The sequence below is a fragment of the Galendromus occidentalis genome, unplaced genomic scaffold (assembly GCF_000255335.2).
Source record: "Galendromus occidentalis unplaced genomic scaffold, Mocc_1.1 scf7180000077471, whole genome shotgun sequence".
Classification (NCBI taxonomy): domain Eukaryota; kingdom Metazoa; phylum Arthropoda; class Arachnida; order Mesostigmata; family Phytoseiidae; genus Galendromus; species Galendromus occidentalis.
This window is the reverse complement of record NW_003805459.1, coordinates 522,531-538,838: the sequence shown is the minus strand read 5'-3', so window position 1 is coordinate 538,838 and position 16,308 is coordinate 522,531. Positions and strand designations below refer to the sequence as shown.

Sequence of the window (16,308 nt, the reverse complement as noted above, 5' to 3'; positions counted from 1 at the left end):
CCCTTCTCACGAGCACCTATACGAGCAGCCAGCCAGCCGCGACCCTCACGCCCCCTCCGCACCTTGTGCCCCCCTACCCCTCGGAGCGCACAACCATTGTGACAGGTTGCCGCTCGGGCTGCGGCCTGGCTTGTCGGCCGGCCACAAAAACCATTAGGACATCTCAAACGAGAGAGAAGAGCGAGTGAGAAAAAGAGCACGATGGGTTTAACCTCCGGAACCGATCAGTCTACAAACAGGTTCACAAGTAGCTCCATCGTCACCGACTAATCGCCGCCGACTCATCATAAAGCTCGGAGATGAACGACGCAAGTCCAAATCGTCGAGCGATCGATGTCACACTCGACGGTTGTCGTCGACGTCGGTGTCGATCGACTGTCAATTTTCCACACTTGCCGGAAGCAATCGGGCTGATTCGCCCGCGCGAATCGCTGATGTATCTCCCGGTTCTTTTAATTTCTGGAGCGGCAAATCCTTCCCAGCCGTGCTTTCCTCCTTGAGACCAACACGTCCCCGAGCGAGTCTTTCACTTTGTTTGTTCATGTGGAATTGTTATCTACGAACTCTGGCTGATTGTGAGTTACGTTCTATCTCGCTATGACTATCGCCTCTAACCCTCGTCAGGCCGCATATCAGTTCGTACGGGACTGTTCGATCGAATCGACCGTGCACAGCCGTCGTCGCTGCTCCGTGCGGCTTTGACCGTCCGAGCGCTTGTCGTTGAGCCCCGAGCACTGTGCACCGGTCACTGCGCCGGCTGCGACCGCTGCCATTTCTCTGGAACAGCGAGGAGTTCCCCCCCCTCCCATTTCGCTTCGTCCTCCACCCGTTTTCCTGAACAACTACTACGTCTATGGGATCGGAGTCGAAATTACTTCGAAATTCTACCGTGAGCTCTTCACGCATGTCATGTCTCCGGCTCGATGGAACCACGTGCGTGGAAGGTTCCCTACAGCCACTCCGCAATAAGCAGCCCTCCAGAGTCCCTGCTCATCTTTCAGCCCGGATCAGGCAATCGATACATCGGTCAATGGGAGAGCTCCAACTACTGGAGCTCTTCCATCGCACTCCCTGTTCTCCGGGCGCACTGGAATCGGTCGACTTCTCTTCCCCGCTCGCTGTCCTGACTGAATGACACAACCCATGCGAGTTTTTGCGTTTGAGCCTGCCACCGACTCCAGCTCCGTGAAGCCAATGATTTCCACCTCGTCATGATTCAGTTGGAGAGAGCAGCCAATACCTGATGGACGAGCTAAACAAACCATTCGCTCACGATCAGTGCGACGGCAGTACGCGCGGAGTCCGAGGATCGGCGGCACGCTCTTCCGCTGCTGATGCAGCCGTGGTATTTAAGCGCTCAGACGACGAGAACGAGACCACCAGAGAGAGGGGAAGGAGGGATCAAGGAGAACAAGGAGATAAAGCTATCGGTCTCCTACTTTTTTCTTAGCTCGCTCGAGCGCGGACGACCGCTCGAAGCTCCGACGGGCCCGTATTCCCGCTGTGTTGAATGACATCATTCGTTCGTTTGAGATTTTCCCGCGCTCGCCCACCGCACGCCGCCGTCGCGTCTTCTTTCTTTCCCGCCCGCTTTGTCCCGCCATGTGTCTGGTTCCCCTCCTTCTTCTCCTCGTCATCCGTAGTCGTCGTCGTCGATCCTTTTTCGTTCGTTCTCGCTTGCGTTCTATCACTCGGTATCAGCGACGGCTGCACCATCGCCACCTCCTTCACCACTACAATTCCCGTTGTAGGGAGGCAAGGGAGCACTCAAAAACACCTCTCGGAGCACTCAGTCAAGAAAGGTGTCTCTTATTCCCCCCTTCCCCCGAGCCCCGATTCTCTCTCTCCTCTCGATCGCGGCTGTTCGACGAGCTCTGCCTCCGTCCCCCGTATACCGACCACTGTGTACTATTTTCCGCGGGATTAGGATTAGCGAACAGTTTTCACGAAGACTCCCCGGTGAATGTGAATACTGAAGATATGAATCTTCTGCCGGGATATGGATCTCTCACTGTGAGATAAAAAAAAAACTATTCAACTCCACCGAGGAGACAAGAACTCATGAAGCGATTGAGCTTTCCCTCATCGTTCTCTGAAGTCTCCAGGAGGGCTGGCTCTCCTTCATGACTATTCCTCTACAGGGAAGACACCGGATCGCTGGAAAACAATTCGAGGAAGTCTAGAAGAAATCCGCTCAGACTGACCGACAGACAGACGTACCGAGGGAGAGACAGTGGAGGCGACGACGACCGTCGGCCTCGAGAACTTCCCGAGCTCTGGCCGTTCATCACCATGATGCCGTTGCCCGCGCTGATGGTTGTCGTCGTCGCCGCTCTTGCTTGCACGGTCTCGGAGAGCTTGTGCCGGGACAACCACCGCCTGAACGGTGCTGTCGTCGACGTCACGCTTTCCGAGACGAGCTCGAAGCGACTCGAGTGGGAGGAGGGAACTCCCCTCCGAACCGGTTCCGAAAAACAAGCGTTCGTGCTTCCATCGTTTTTCCGCCGTCTTTCCTGAACGCCTCCACTGGTGATGTCACCAATGTTGACGGAGGCGAGCGCGCAGCTGAGTGAACCGATCGACCGACTGACTGACTGACGGTTCCGAAGACTCACTCGAAGAGCGGCACGATTCCCGATAGAGAATCCGCGCTTTTGCGACAGACACCCCAAAGCCAGTCGGCTCGCTCACACTCAAGTTGATGTCCGTGAACGAAATAGTAGTTGCCGAGTATAGACGACGGATCAGGCGGGCAAGCAAGCAAGCATTGAGTCAGTAAGTCAGACTGTCAGTTGTTACAGACTCAGTGGTTGATCGAGTGACTTGACCAGAGGATCTGCCCGAAGTGAGTGAGGGACGGACAGACGCAGAGACTGTTTCCTTGCCTCGTCTACTGAAGCTCGAGACGGACGCGAAAACTAGAACATACAACGGGCATGACCGGCGTCGACGCCGGCCGGCCGGCCGTTCGAACGTCACACGGACGGACGGGCGGTCGCTCATGGAGTGCCAAGCGACCTAGTTGCCCGTCGACGGGCGGCCGCCGGCCAGCCAGCCAGCCGGCCGGCCGGCCTTCCTGCCTCCTTCAGCCAGAGGCTGCTTAGCAGGCAGCGGCCTCGTTGGTTCGTTCCTCCTTCGTTGCTCGGCGCCCTCTTGTTCCTGACGGCTCCTCTCTCTCTCTCCCCGTCCTATCTTCTCTCTTGCCATCTCTCTCTCTAGCTTTCTCACGCAGTCGCAACTCCTCTGTGTGTTGGCTGGCCGGCTGGCTGGCAGGCAGGCAGGCAGAGAGCGAACGTTGGCTCGTTCGTTCGTCCGCCCGTTCGGCCGCCGCCATTTTCTCAGCGGCTCTCCTCTGCCGCCGCCAGCACCGCTCGCTGCTGCTGCACACACTCACAGACAGACATCTCCTGCTGCCTGGCTGCCTGAGCGCCTGCCTGCCTGCCAGTCAGCCGCCATCCAACCCGCTTGCTTGCTTGCTGAAGCTCTCTTTCATTTTCTCATCCGCACTCTCATCTATCGCGCTCTCTCTCCCTCTCGGGCTGACTCGCTTGCTTGCTCGCTCCATCGTCGTCGTCGTCGTCGTCTCTTGAAGCAGCAGCAGCAGCGAGCGGGCTGGATGGTTGGCGGCTTGGCTGGATGGTTGGCTGACTGGATGGCTGGCTGGCTGGCAGGCGCTCAGGCAGCGGCCAGCCAAAGCAGGCAGGCAGCGGTCGTCGTCGTCGTCGACGGGTAGGCAGCAGCGAGCAAGCCGCTAGTCGCACAGCCGGGTAGCAATCGCCAATTTTCAAAACGATGTGCACTAGTCGCACAGCCGGGTACGAGAGAGAAGAGAACGGAACGACGACGACGAACTGAAGCGGCGCAGCAAGCAAGCCACCACCGAACATACGACGACGACGAACGAACCGGCCACGGAGCGACCGAGCAAGCAGCTAGCTAGCTAGCTCACTCGGTACCGAGCCTGCCTGCCTGTCTGCTTGCCTGTCTGCCTGCCTGCCCGCCCGCCCGCTAGCCTGTTCGGCGTGCTTGCCGCCTTCCAGCAAGCAAGCAAACGACCAGGCAGGCAAGCAAAGAGGCGGGCGGGCAGGCCGGCGGGTGGGCAAGCAGCGGCAACCGTAGGAACTTCGCTTGCTCGTTCGCCACTAGCGACGACCAAGTAAGCAATCGAACGCCCGCCATCCAGCCGGTCGGTCAGACGAACGGGGGGGCAGGCGGGCGGGCGGGTGGTCGCCGACGTCGTCGAACGGTCTTTTCCAACTGACCGACACTGAGGAGGGGGGGGGCAGACAAACCGTCCGTCCGTCAGCGAGGAGCAAACAACCGACCATGGAGACAAGCGACGATGCCGGCGCACGTTAGAGTCCCGCTGCGTACTTGCATGAGGTCCGTCCATCCGCGGTGCCGTCTTTTCGACCGGCATCGCTTCCAGAGCGACCGACCGACCGGTCGACAGGCATGAAGGCTGGCCGTCCAGCGCGCCGGCCGGCTTCACTTATGGACTGCCTGCTTGTCTGACCAATTGACTGTTATGCCTCCGGAACGCCGATTGCGACGACGATGACAACAACGATATCAACAAAAATTGCTTGCCCGATAAAGAGACGCTGACTGACAAGTAGTCAGGCTGGCTGCCTGCTCTGTTCAGGATTCCATAGCTGTCATGGTTGTTGCTGTTGTTGTTGCTGCTGCTGCTGCTGTTGCTACTGCTACAGTTGTTGTTGTTGTTGTTGTCGCGGTTGTCGTTGTCATGAATGTTCGGATCGAACGACCAAACGTACCGCAACGATGACGACGGCCGCCGCAACAACGATGTCGACGCGAGGAACGGAGACCGTCGACAGCTTGCCTCCTCAAGTGTTGTCAACAACAACAACAGCCTAGGCACCGGAGACAGCGGCTAAAGATCTGATTGGAAAGTAAGACCCGTGAGGAATCTCACTCAGCTCCGAGCTCCCAGGGAAAAAACGCGGTCGAGATCGTCGCGCGCCGCACTCCTCATCATCCCCTTCGCTTGTCCAATGCCTAATGACCCGTTGATCCTCTCAATTTCACTTGACACCGGTTCGACAATGATGTTTGTCTGTCTGTCTATCGGTCGGTTGGTCTGACCGTCCGTCTGTCTCACCAGTCGGTCGTGCTTTGCTCTGTCGCCCTCTGTTTTCTTTCTTGTCGTTGTCGTCGTCGCCTACTTCTTCTTCTTCTTCATCACTCTGTGGTCGTCGTTGTTATTTCATTGCTGCCGCCGCCGCTGCTGCTGCTGTTGTTACTATAGTTGCCGCCGAATTCTTGTTCCGCGCACCCTCTCACTACATTCTCTTTAATGTCGCTCATCGCCCATTTAAAAGCGACTTCATCGCTCGGTCAGTCAGTGGGTCCGCTCGGCTTATCAATTTCCTCGCTCGACGCACGTTTCTCCGCGCGTCGGCATCACTTTCCGAATCCATACTCGTGAGAGTGAGAGTTATTCATTCATTAGATGAAGGTGCTTCACTCCTTGATTAGACCCACCGTTTCATAGGGTCACCATTGGGGAGGAGCTCGCTCCCGTGACGGATCGGCTCCGGTCCCCGATCTCTGGAAACCTACGTCCGGCGGGTATCGTGAGAACTCACGTGCAGTCTCTGATTTTCTCGGGAGCGGAGCCCACCCCGATTCCGGAACTTCGGTCTCGAGACGGCGTGGCGCCAGCTCCCAGCGGCCCCGCGATTTTTTCGCGAAGTCCGCAGAGTCGGAATCCATTCAGCCGGCTCCTCAGTGATCGGAGTGAAAGTAGTTTCATCGAACTGCGAGCCGATCAACAAATAGTCGACCGCCGCCGGACGAACGCGGTCAGCCGACTGACTGACTGGTGGCAGGACTGCTCGCTCGGTTTTACGGCTATCAGGCCGAAATAATCCGAAACGGCACAGACCCTTGTAGCACTCCATCGTCTATGAACAAGCGCCGGATGAAATTTAAGACTCCACTAAGCGCATCGTCCTGCCAGGAGACAGAACAGGTCAAACCGTGAGGTGCACGAATCCCTGAGCATACAAATTGATGATCGCGTCGATTCAGCTTACGCCGTTGATGTCTATACGACAGTGACTGCTGACAACGCGGTTCAATTCGTTATTTCTGTGTTTGTCGCTCCTCGTGATGACGTCGACGGTGGTCATGGTGAGACAAGCGCAGTCCCACAGACGAATATTGAGCTTGAAGACACGCTCGCGCGGTACCAGACGTTGCCGGCTCACACAAAACGACCGAACGACCATCAGACAGACAGACAGGCAGACTGACGGACAGACCACCTGAGAAAACGACGACGACGACGACGACGACAACAATAACGATGAACACAGGGTCCACGTGTTTTCCACGCGGTCGCGGTGCCTTCCACAACAGACGCTCTGTCTAGCTAGGTCCCCCCTCCCCGCTATGATCGCACTCTCCCCCCGCATTGCATGATCGTCGTACGACCTTTTCCCCCCGCGACTTCACCCCCGCTTCACACCCGCTCCACCACCGAGGAACCTCTCGACGTGACGGAAAACCGACGACGCAGGAGACCCTGGCCACTCCACTCGAGCAGAGGTCTCGCAATGCGAGTCGCGACGTAAATACTTCGAGAGCTCCCAACTGGTGGTCGTCCCCGTCTCTCGCTTCGCTGCGGTGCATCCTCGATCATCTCTCACAAGCGACGGCAACGACAGCAGCCACAAAGAGGACAAAGTTAGGGGAAACCCTTTTTCACGCTCCCTCCGGGAAGAACTCGAGACGGGGAGAAATCAGAGCTGAGGGCGAACGAAGGAACGAACGAAAGATCTTTCAGGGAAGACATTCCCCTCCGGCCCTCGAAACTCGGGAGATCCGCGCGAGAGAAGAACGGGGCGACGGGAATATCGGGGCGGGGATGGCGGCGAACGTCGGTGGACAAGGAACGAGGGAAGGTCAAAGGGGAGCACGCCCGAACGAGCGAGGACACGCGGTAGAACCGGGAAAGAAGGGAGGGAATTGCCGTCTGCTCGGAAGTCAGTCTGTACGTGCGTCGACGCCGACGGGGGGAAAAGGGGTGCGGGGCAGTACCGATGCCTACGGAAAAAGGTCAGGAATTCATTCACTCCCGCCCGAGCTTCCTTGGGGGAGGGCTCTGGAAATTCGAGTATCGATATGATGTCCCTCGGAACGGAGAGGAGGAAGACAGGAATAATTATGATCGAAACCTCATCGTTTTCCGGTGCTTCCCCGGTGAGAAGTCATCGAGACCGGGATCTGGAGAACTTCAATGGATATTGACGAGGATCTCACCAAAGAACTTGTCGCATTCCGCCTCGAGTCTTCCCGCGAGTCGCCTCCTTCATTCGCGGTCTATCGCAAGGAGAGAAGTACTCCGAGGGTAAAACTTCGTCGATACTTTTTTTCTGAATCCTTTCTGAGCTCGCAAACGACTAGTATAAATCCCGACAGCTCAGGAACCTCGAATCAGAGTCGATCACTCGTCCCACGGCTAGGTCGAAGTCATCAGCGGTCTCAAGATTCGGAGCTCCGACATTCGGTCCTTCCGAGTCAAATGATTCAGGGTATCCATCGCTCTGACGCAGGCCTCTTCGCACATCCCCATCTTTCCCGCTTCAGTGACTCCTCTAATCGCTCGTTCATGCTCAAGCGCTCCAAAAACAGAACACTGGAAGTGTTTCGAATATTTTGTTTTGTTCTTTCACTCGAATCCACCTGCTTCCTCGAATGACGCCACAACTCGGAGTATAACGGACTCATTCCCGCGCCCGGCTGATTGAGCGACATTTTCTGCTGCCTGATGCATAGATAGATGCTCAGATCGGCCGCGGTGCCCTAATAGATCATCAACACTCTCCGTCGCTCTAAAGATTGCGGATAGGATCGCTGAACGGCATAGTTCGAGTGAAGCATCCAGTAGGGTAGTCCGCGTGCCAGCAGTTCCAACAACAGGTGACCAGATGCCAGAATAGGAATGCGTGCGATGCCGAACTCGTGCTCTCCCCTCTCTCTCACTTTGTTTCTCAAATGACCCTATCGTCATTGCTATCCCGGCTCTCGCTCATTTCAAATACCTACATCATCGGGTTCCGGCGCAGACATCTTCCCGATTCCGCCGAGCTCCTTCCCACCGGGGCGGAGGAGTGATCGCAAGGATCTTTGCGAGCGCAGAAACATCTTCCCACTAGAACTCCAGTATCGATCACTCCGTCCCATTCGAGCCGTGATTCGTTCGAGATGGGAAACCTTCATTCCAGATGGCATTTTTGAAAAAAAACACCATCGGAAGATACAGACAGCCGTAACTTCCGAGCCTGACGAGCGGTGATGCGCCGTAAACAAAAACGGGAACCTCACGGATCAATTGACTAATTGATTTGCACCAGTACTTGTGGTGCTCTCCGGATTAGATCAATCGCAATTTGGCTCGACGATTTGTGTATTTTCGTTAGCTCGCCCGATCATCCGGCTGTCCGCCTCGTAGACCGACTGACTCTACCACCGGCCGGCGTAGAAAAAGCGTCGCTCGTCGCCGCTGCGGCGGCCGCTCTTACTGAGGCGGTGAATGAATGACGATTAATCGACTACGTCTGTAGCATCGTCTGTCGTTTGTTTCAAGTTCGCCGGGCCATGCTTTGACCTCGTCAAGGCCGTCGATACGATCATTCAGTTAAACGCCGTCGGACGGACAGACAAGCGGCCAGACCGCCCGCCCGCTCGACCGTCAGACAGACAGAATGACAGACGGACGGATGGACAGACAGACAGAGAGCCACGCCGATATTACACTCATACATCGTAACACCCTGTGCGCCACCACTCATCTCGGGAGGAACCGTTTCAGAGTCGTTCGCACGACTATTTATTGGAGACAAAAGTCATGAATCATTTTCATCACGAGGATGATCATCACCATCCCGATCTGATCGCGTCAGGTCGGGCGACGGCGCGCGGGAAACCAGAGTCTACGGCTTCTCCATTTTTCAGCCGCTTCTTCTGCGCCGATGCGACCTTGACCTCTCAGGACCCAGCTTGGGAAGAAAGCAGGGAATCGACAGGAAAGACGGAGAGGGACCGTGTGGGGGGAAAAACAGTCTGGGTCCGGAGCGGGGTGGGCAAGATGGGCAGGGTTTGCTCGGGGGGGGGGACTCGCATTGAGAGAAGGAAGCTATTGCATAATCTGCCCTCTCTGCAGGCCTTTTCCCGACCGAACAGCCAGCGTCCCATTAAATCTGTTCTGTCTAGCGTTCTCTTTGCGCAGTCTATCCTCCCGCACTCGACGACTTCCCCCACCTTCTTGTTCGTCTCCGAACGGCGTCCGCTCTCTTTCATTCCGCCTCTAGCCGTGGCCGACTACGGCAAAGAAGGCTCCCCCGCTCCAACAACCTTCAGGAGTAGTATGAGTATTTCAATCTCGCGCAAAAACTCGAAGTATCTCATTCCCTCGGGTCATAATCGGTCGAACCGACATGGATATCAATCGGAGGACAACCAATCCGCGAATCCGGTTCGACCTCAAGACCGTAGTCGAAGACCACCGACTGGGTTAGAACTCCTCGCTCCGTAGTAGTTTAGATTAGGAGCTATGATCGGCTGCTTGCTGAGCACGTTCCGCGGTCGTTTGCTGCAAGACCTGCTGAGGACCCGAGAGCGAACGAAGAGTGTACGGAAGCAAGAAAGAAACGAGGAGGTGAACAGCTCAGCCAGCTTATGAATAGAAGAGCCTTTGGGGAAGCCCTCGACGTCATCAATCCTTAATTGGGCTCTCTCGCCATCATCGTCATGAAGGCCGGCCTCTCGGTCGGCCGGCTGGCCGTCGGAACCCGCCCGACAGTCGGCCAACCAGCCAGCCACCCAAGCCCGCCATCCAGTAAGGCAAGCAAGTAGGCAGCATACAGCGGGAAGCCCATATCAGCCCAAGGAGAACAACCGAGGAGAAGGTCATTGATCGAGAGGAGGGGGGGAGGCTTTGGGAATGGAGGGATACGTAGGAGAGCGTGAACGCTTGGCGCGTGAGCCGAGACCCGTCGCTCTGTTCGGGGAAACGAGACGAGAACTCAGAAGAGTGTCTCCACGGGTGGGAGGATTGCGTTGCACAGGTCGCCGACCCAGGAATCGGTTAACACAGCGACCAACTTGCGAAGCGCCTGCCAGCCAGGAGGGAAGCGATCTCCGATTCTTGCAGGTGTGCTCAAGGTGAACGACACCCGGAACGTAGATGGTCGTCGTGGCCGTAACGGAGCCCGTGATACGTTAATCGGGTACGCCGAGGATGGGCTCTGTGTCTTTCGTTGAAGACTGACCCTCAACTCGGATTCGCCTCATAGGTCAGTGCAAACTGATCTGCTTGCATGGCTCGGACCCGAAACTTGAGCGATTCTCCTTCTGGGTTCGCTTTAAAGTGTTTACAGAATTCCCTCGTAGATATTCGTTGTTCTAGATTCGTCCCACCGAGAGAGACTATCATAGGGTCAACAATGACGTTCTTAGCGCAGCTCGCTCCAGAACGTTCCGAACCCAAGGATGGATGCACTTTAGAGGGGACACTTGACAAGCACGCCGCCGCGTCGCGCTCTCACAGGTTCTGGGATTGGAAGGCCGGAGCGACGGCCGAGATTTCCTCGCACCTCGCTCGTCTACGGTCGACGTTCCCTCGGAATGACGGGAGCCATATGGTGCGTATCATGTCGAGGTACGAACGTACTTCCGAACATATGCTGCTGTCATTCTCCACAAATCTGCTTCACGGACGAACCTACATACAGGTAGCGTCTTTCTTTGCCTGACCACACGGCGAGACGCGCACGATCACAGAGAAACAAAGCGCTCCACGTGTTTGCGTACGAAGAGGGAATTAGACAGAGAGGAAACAACGCGAGATCCCAGTAAATTGGTCGTATTATTGAGAGAGCAACGCTGCCGTGGTAAGATAAAGAACGGAATCCGCTGGATCCACACAGAAAACAAGGAGGACTTCCTAGTTACGCGATTACGTGAAAGATTGACACCCCTAATCTGGAATGAGGTTTATCTTTTTGTTTTTGAAGACACTTCCGTTTCGATCACACACGGAACCCTTTCAATCGAATCCGAGAGATTTATCTCCCTGAATGCAGCACCGAATTTTACGGCACAGTTCATTCAAGCAGCGGGTGCAACGATTGCAGAAATCCGACGGCCGCTTCGAGCGTGCTCTCGTTTCTGTCATGGCCCGGTGAGTTCAACCGCTCCAACTGGAGGGTCACAAGTTCCAAGAGGATCTCACTGAGCTCAATCTCTTGGCCTTCTGGGTGACCGATCGAGTTTGTGTCAGCAAGCATGGAGGTCCGAAGGACGTAGAAAGGAAACATCCACAGCTATAACTTACCTGAGAAGCCGGAGGATACGGGACTTGATTAGTTGGGGGTGTTTGCCGGCTGCCAGGTACACTAGCGGAAGGACCCTCTCTCGAAGGTCCGACCGGCGACTGTGGCGGTAGATGGTAGGGCGGCCTAGGACCGACAGGGGGATATGCACGAGAGTAGGGGGACCCTGGTGAAGGACCTTGAGGTGGGACCGGGGGCCCATTGGAGGGGGGTCTTTTGGGACTGGGGGGAGCCTCCATCGGCTGGCCCTGGACCTGGGGATGGGTGAGCGAGCGCGCGGTTAGAAGCGATAGATTAAGCAGAGATGAAAAGAATCACAGGCTGGAGATGGGGAGAGGATTCGGAGACTGAAAACATGCGGGAAGCCTAGAAAGCTCAGCAAGCTTTGCAAGATCCGTCTCGGCAAGCGGAGGGCGTCAGAGCTCGCGTCGCCGATACCTATCCAACACTTATCGGCTCAGATTCAAACTCTAGAAGAGCAGAGCTCATCAAGCATGTACGCCGTCGAGGACGTCGCATGGATTTTCCTTCCCGTGACATTCACGGCAGCTCTAGGCGTTTGCCTTGAAGATCCTCCCACGTGATTTAGTGAATCCCACCACGGCATCCTCCTCGGGGGGAAGGAGGAGCGGGGGGGGGGGACGTCGGTTATGGCCAGCGTCGAGAATGATCTTCCTCGAGTAATTCAACGTGATTTCAGTGTTCAATACCGCAATGTGGCTTCAGCGGACTGGCGTATAATGTGAGTGAGACCGACAACACAGCATGGTCAGTGCAACGAAACGCTTTACTTAACTGCGATTACTTTTCGTTCAATAAAATCAATCGCGAGACCCTTTTAGCTGGATGCGCGTTGCGGACAACTGTATCAGACCGCTGACCAGTGCGCCGACAGACAGGAAGGCATAGCCCGTGGTGTATTCCCAAAAAACTCCGGTCGTAGGATCCATGTGCGTCCGTGGTTCCACGAACATTCTCATTGCATCCGTGAGTCCCTCTGAGGAGGTGTCGGAATTCGGGTTTTCCGGGAAACAACGACCCACTCAGGGATGCAGAGCTCTCCTAGATCGAATTTCCCGTCAGTTTCCCCCAGGGATCAATCACCTTGTATTTTGTAAGGTAAATTAATCGAATTCGATCAGGCACACATCATGCACGACGGTGCCGCGAGAGGAGCCCGAACGATTCCGAAAAAACTGATTGAGGGGATATCGCGATCGAGACGACTTCCCCTCGATACCGATAGTCGACTCTCTGTGACCGTTGGACTCGGATAACTGGGCATCTTTCCGCCGGAATAGATTCTGACAGTAACCGCTCGGATAAGTCTCATTCACACGATCAGCGCTGTGAGTCCCGGATTTAGACAGCACGTCGATTCGCCTGAAGATCTCTCTCACAGTTTCAGGATCTGAGTCTTTCACCCCACTCAATTCCTCGAAGGGAGCAATGGCTTCTCATTATTCATCTAACCAGAAGCGGAAAGTATCCGATGCTCTGGTGGAATTGTCAGCAGATGAGCACAACGTGGTCAGGTGTCTATCTGCCTTGGATTCGATGAGGCGATTCAGAGCTCGCTCTAATAAAGCCCCGGAGTCCGAACGGTTTCCAGCGTACTCAAGAGCGTATGGTACTTCCACCGACTAGTAGATAGAGGACCGATAGAGAACTATAACCCCGACTCGAAAACGAGGAGCCGTCCGTCGGGATAAGTTCATCAAGAGATGAACCGCACCGGATCAGATTCTTCCACATTCCCGAGAAGTACATTTGAGAGACTGATCCATAGGCGGCGGCGGCAGATAGATTATTATTATGAATTCTCCCTTCCGAGCGTGATTCAATCGTTTTAAAACGGGAATCAGAGAGACATTGCATCAAAATCCTGGTTAAAAATATCCGGGTCAGAAGCAGGATAATTCACGTGGAGTCGGCACATCCGTGGCTCGACGAGCTCCGATCGGTGGGTCCTTCGACACTGTTGACACTGACGCGAATCAGCCGGCCGCTTGGGTAGAAAAACCGAATATCCAGTAATTTAGAAATCAGGAGTACGATTGAGAGTCTTGTAGAGCCCGTTCGGATGACAGACGGAGCCGGAGCTAACGGAGGCCAAGCGGGCTGCGTCGTGACCGGTTTCCGGCATCGTCTTCAGGCCGGAGCCTCGACCCGCGCCACCGTAACTAACCATAATGTTCAAAACACCTCCAACACGCGGCGATACACAGAATATTCCGTCGAGGAGCTCTACGTGCGAGTTCCCGTGAAATCGCGTCCCGAAACGCACCGGTGTCGTCCCATGCGGAAAGGCCAACTTCCAATACATTGACCTTTCGGGAGCGAATTCGCTGATCGAGCATCTTTTCACGGAGGACGACGTTGTCATACGTCGTCCGGATTTCCAACACCCGAGTGTCATGAGCGTTCACCCGATTTAGTAAAGCACACCGTGTGGGACACGTGATGGAAAACTTACCGGAGGCCGGAACGTCGTTGCTTGAACTTGATGAGGATAATGAGGCCTGGCGTGCCATGCCGGATGGCCAGCCGGCGGATACTCTTGACCAACTTGATATCCAGGAGGTCCTCTCTGAGGACTCTGAAGAAGCTGATTGAGCGTTGGGGTAGGTCCCATGAAGCGACCGTTCGGGGGACCGGGCGGCGGACCCCGAGGATAACGTTTGGGGTCGACGTAGTAATTTGGGGGAGGCCCTCCGCCAGCCATTTCTTGCGGGTAACCTACTGATCGTGGATCGTCTTTGGAACACGGAGGCGACTGTTTGTCATCCTTTTCATTTGTCTGAGGAATGTGGTGCATTGTTTGTTGTGGTTGTTGATGCTGAGGGATCGGTAGTTGTTGTTGCTGCTGCTGCAGTGGGCTTGGAGGGGGCTGTTGTTGAATGTGTTGTTGTTGTTGTTGCTGCTGCGGATGATGATGCGGAGACTGAACCGGTGTTGTTTGTGCAGTTCCAGAGCCCGCCGAGTTCTCATCTGACGACGACGACGGGCCTCGTGCCGCGGCCGTCGCCAACTCGGAGGCGGCTGTTGGAGGAGGTGGTGGGACCGCCGAGGTGGTGGACATGTCGTCGTCACACAACTAGGCAACACCGTGTTCGTCAGCTCTGCCGCTGCACTGTTGGCTGGCCGCAGCGAGCCACTTTTCAATCCAAAGTTCACCTTAGGGCTCTGGCTGCTAGCCGCTTTATTACACACATTGTGCTGCTACCACTGCTGCTGCCACCCGCCCCGCAAACAGCACCACCGACCAAACAAGAGAGTCCTGGAAGTCGTTCCGCTCACCACGAACGTACACGTTCGTTGGACACTCAGTGACAGAACTAGATTGTTCACAACAGTCGTCAACACTACTACGGGCCTTGCAAACAGCGAAGAAGCCTCCACCGAGACGAAATAGCGAGCGGTGCTACTGCCACCGCCGTGACAAGGCTGCTGTTTGCTTGCTTGCTGCTAGCTGAGGCTCCGAGACTCACACAGCACACACCACCACCACACAGACAACACAAGCAGCCAGCCAGTCAGCCTGCTGCTGCCATCCGGTAGCCGCCAACAGTAGCAGCAGCACCAACGATGCTCGATCCGAGCAGACGCTATTTCGCGCCGGAAACCTCAATCTGGGCCTTATCGGAGTGTATCGCCGACTCGGAGTTATTACCGAACAGCGATCCTCCCTTCCGAATGCAAAAGTGCTGGAATCCCGACCTATTTCCAGAGAAAAGTACCTGAGGCCAAGGATCTAGTTTCCGGTGGCGCCAACGCTCAGAGACGCGGCTGTCTGCTTATCATTCATTTTTTAGCGGAATTCGAACCTATTCGCCCTCGGATTGATACGAGAAGAGATATCGAACTCGCGAGAAAGATACTTATGAGTTCACCGGTGTGAATAGAATCATATTCAGAGAAAATCTATTCGACTTGCATCTAGCGGATGCATCAATTGGCGGGATGCGCAACGATCCGATTTGAATTAAGGCGCGAAACCTGGAATTCGGAATAGACGCCGATGAATTACGGCAAGCAAAAGCCCGGAGAATTCCGTGGATAATTCGGCGCTGGTCCCGGGACACGGCCCGGGCCTCCTAGGAAAATTCCTAATAGGAAAGCTTCTTTGGCTCGACGCAATGTCTCTTGCAAACAAAGTCTGAATTTGCCGAGAGGTGCGTAAAATTCCTACTCTGTCGCTTTCGGAGCTCGGAGTGTGTATGACCAAGCCTTCCGAGTCTTCGACTCGGGGCCTCATATGCGAGAACTCGCGAATAAATCGCTGTCAACGAGGTTGGAAAACAAAGATATACTCGGGTCGACGGCCCGAATCCAATGTCGGCTCGACCCGAGCAGTTCTCTTGCAATTTTATTATTAGTAGAGTAGCGGCTTCCGAATTCGAAGAATGAGCATGTCATGACCCGGGGACTTCAATCTCATTCAATTAGGGGATACCCCAGCGAGGGACAGGCGTTTCGGAAGTTGACAGCTCGATAGCGAGCCGACACACAGCCCATATTTTCTCGGTACGTCAGACACGCTCGGCAACTTTGGGCTGACTCGGTACACTCTACTCCACACACAAAATAACAACATCTACTTCATCCTTTTTCACGTCGAACGCACTTTCAGCAAAGGCGCCCCATAGGAGCCTGCTTCGATCGAGCCCGCCGAGATTCAAAAATCTTACGTCCTAATGCGGAATGTTGATCGACTTCGAGGACTCCGTAGCGCTTCACGAGGATGAGCCTCTCGCGGCCTCACTCCAATATCATCAAAAAGAGGAATCAGGGTCCAGTCTGTGGATGAGATCGCAGCAAGGAAAACCTGACGCTCCGATTCTCATGATCCGAGTTCTCCAGGCTGGGCCCTCGCGTCAGAGGAAAAATAATATGGTAGCGGAGAGTGGTTCGTTGTCAAGGCTCCACCGAAGAACTTTCCCAA

The 16,308-nt window shown here is 55.3% G+C and overlaps 1 protein-coding gene across 1 annotated transcript in view; it reads right to left on the bottom strand.

Annotated features, from left to right (window-relative positions):
• osa (trithorax group protein osa) overlaps window positions 1–14,445 on the bottom strand; it is a 25,447-nt gene extending 11,002 nt beyond the window's left edge. The window contains exon 1 of the mRNA XM_029111825.1: window positions 13,840–14,445. Coding sequence (XP_028967658.1) covers window positions 13,840–14,445 — 606 coding nt within the window. The remainder of the gene's footprint in view (window positions 1–13,839) is intronic.
• Between the last annotated feature and the right edge of the window lie 1,863 nt (window positions 14,446–16,308).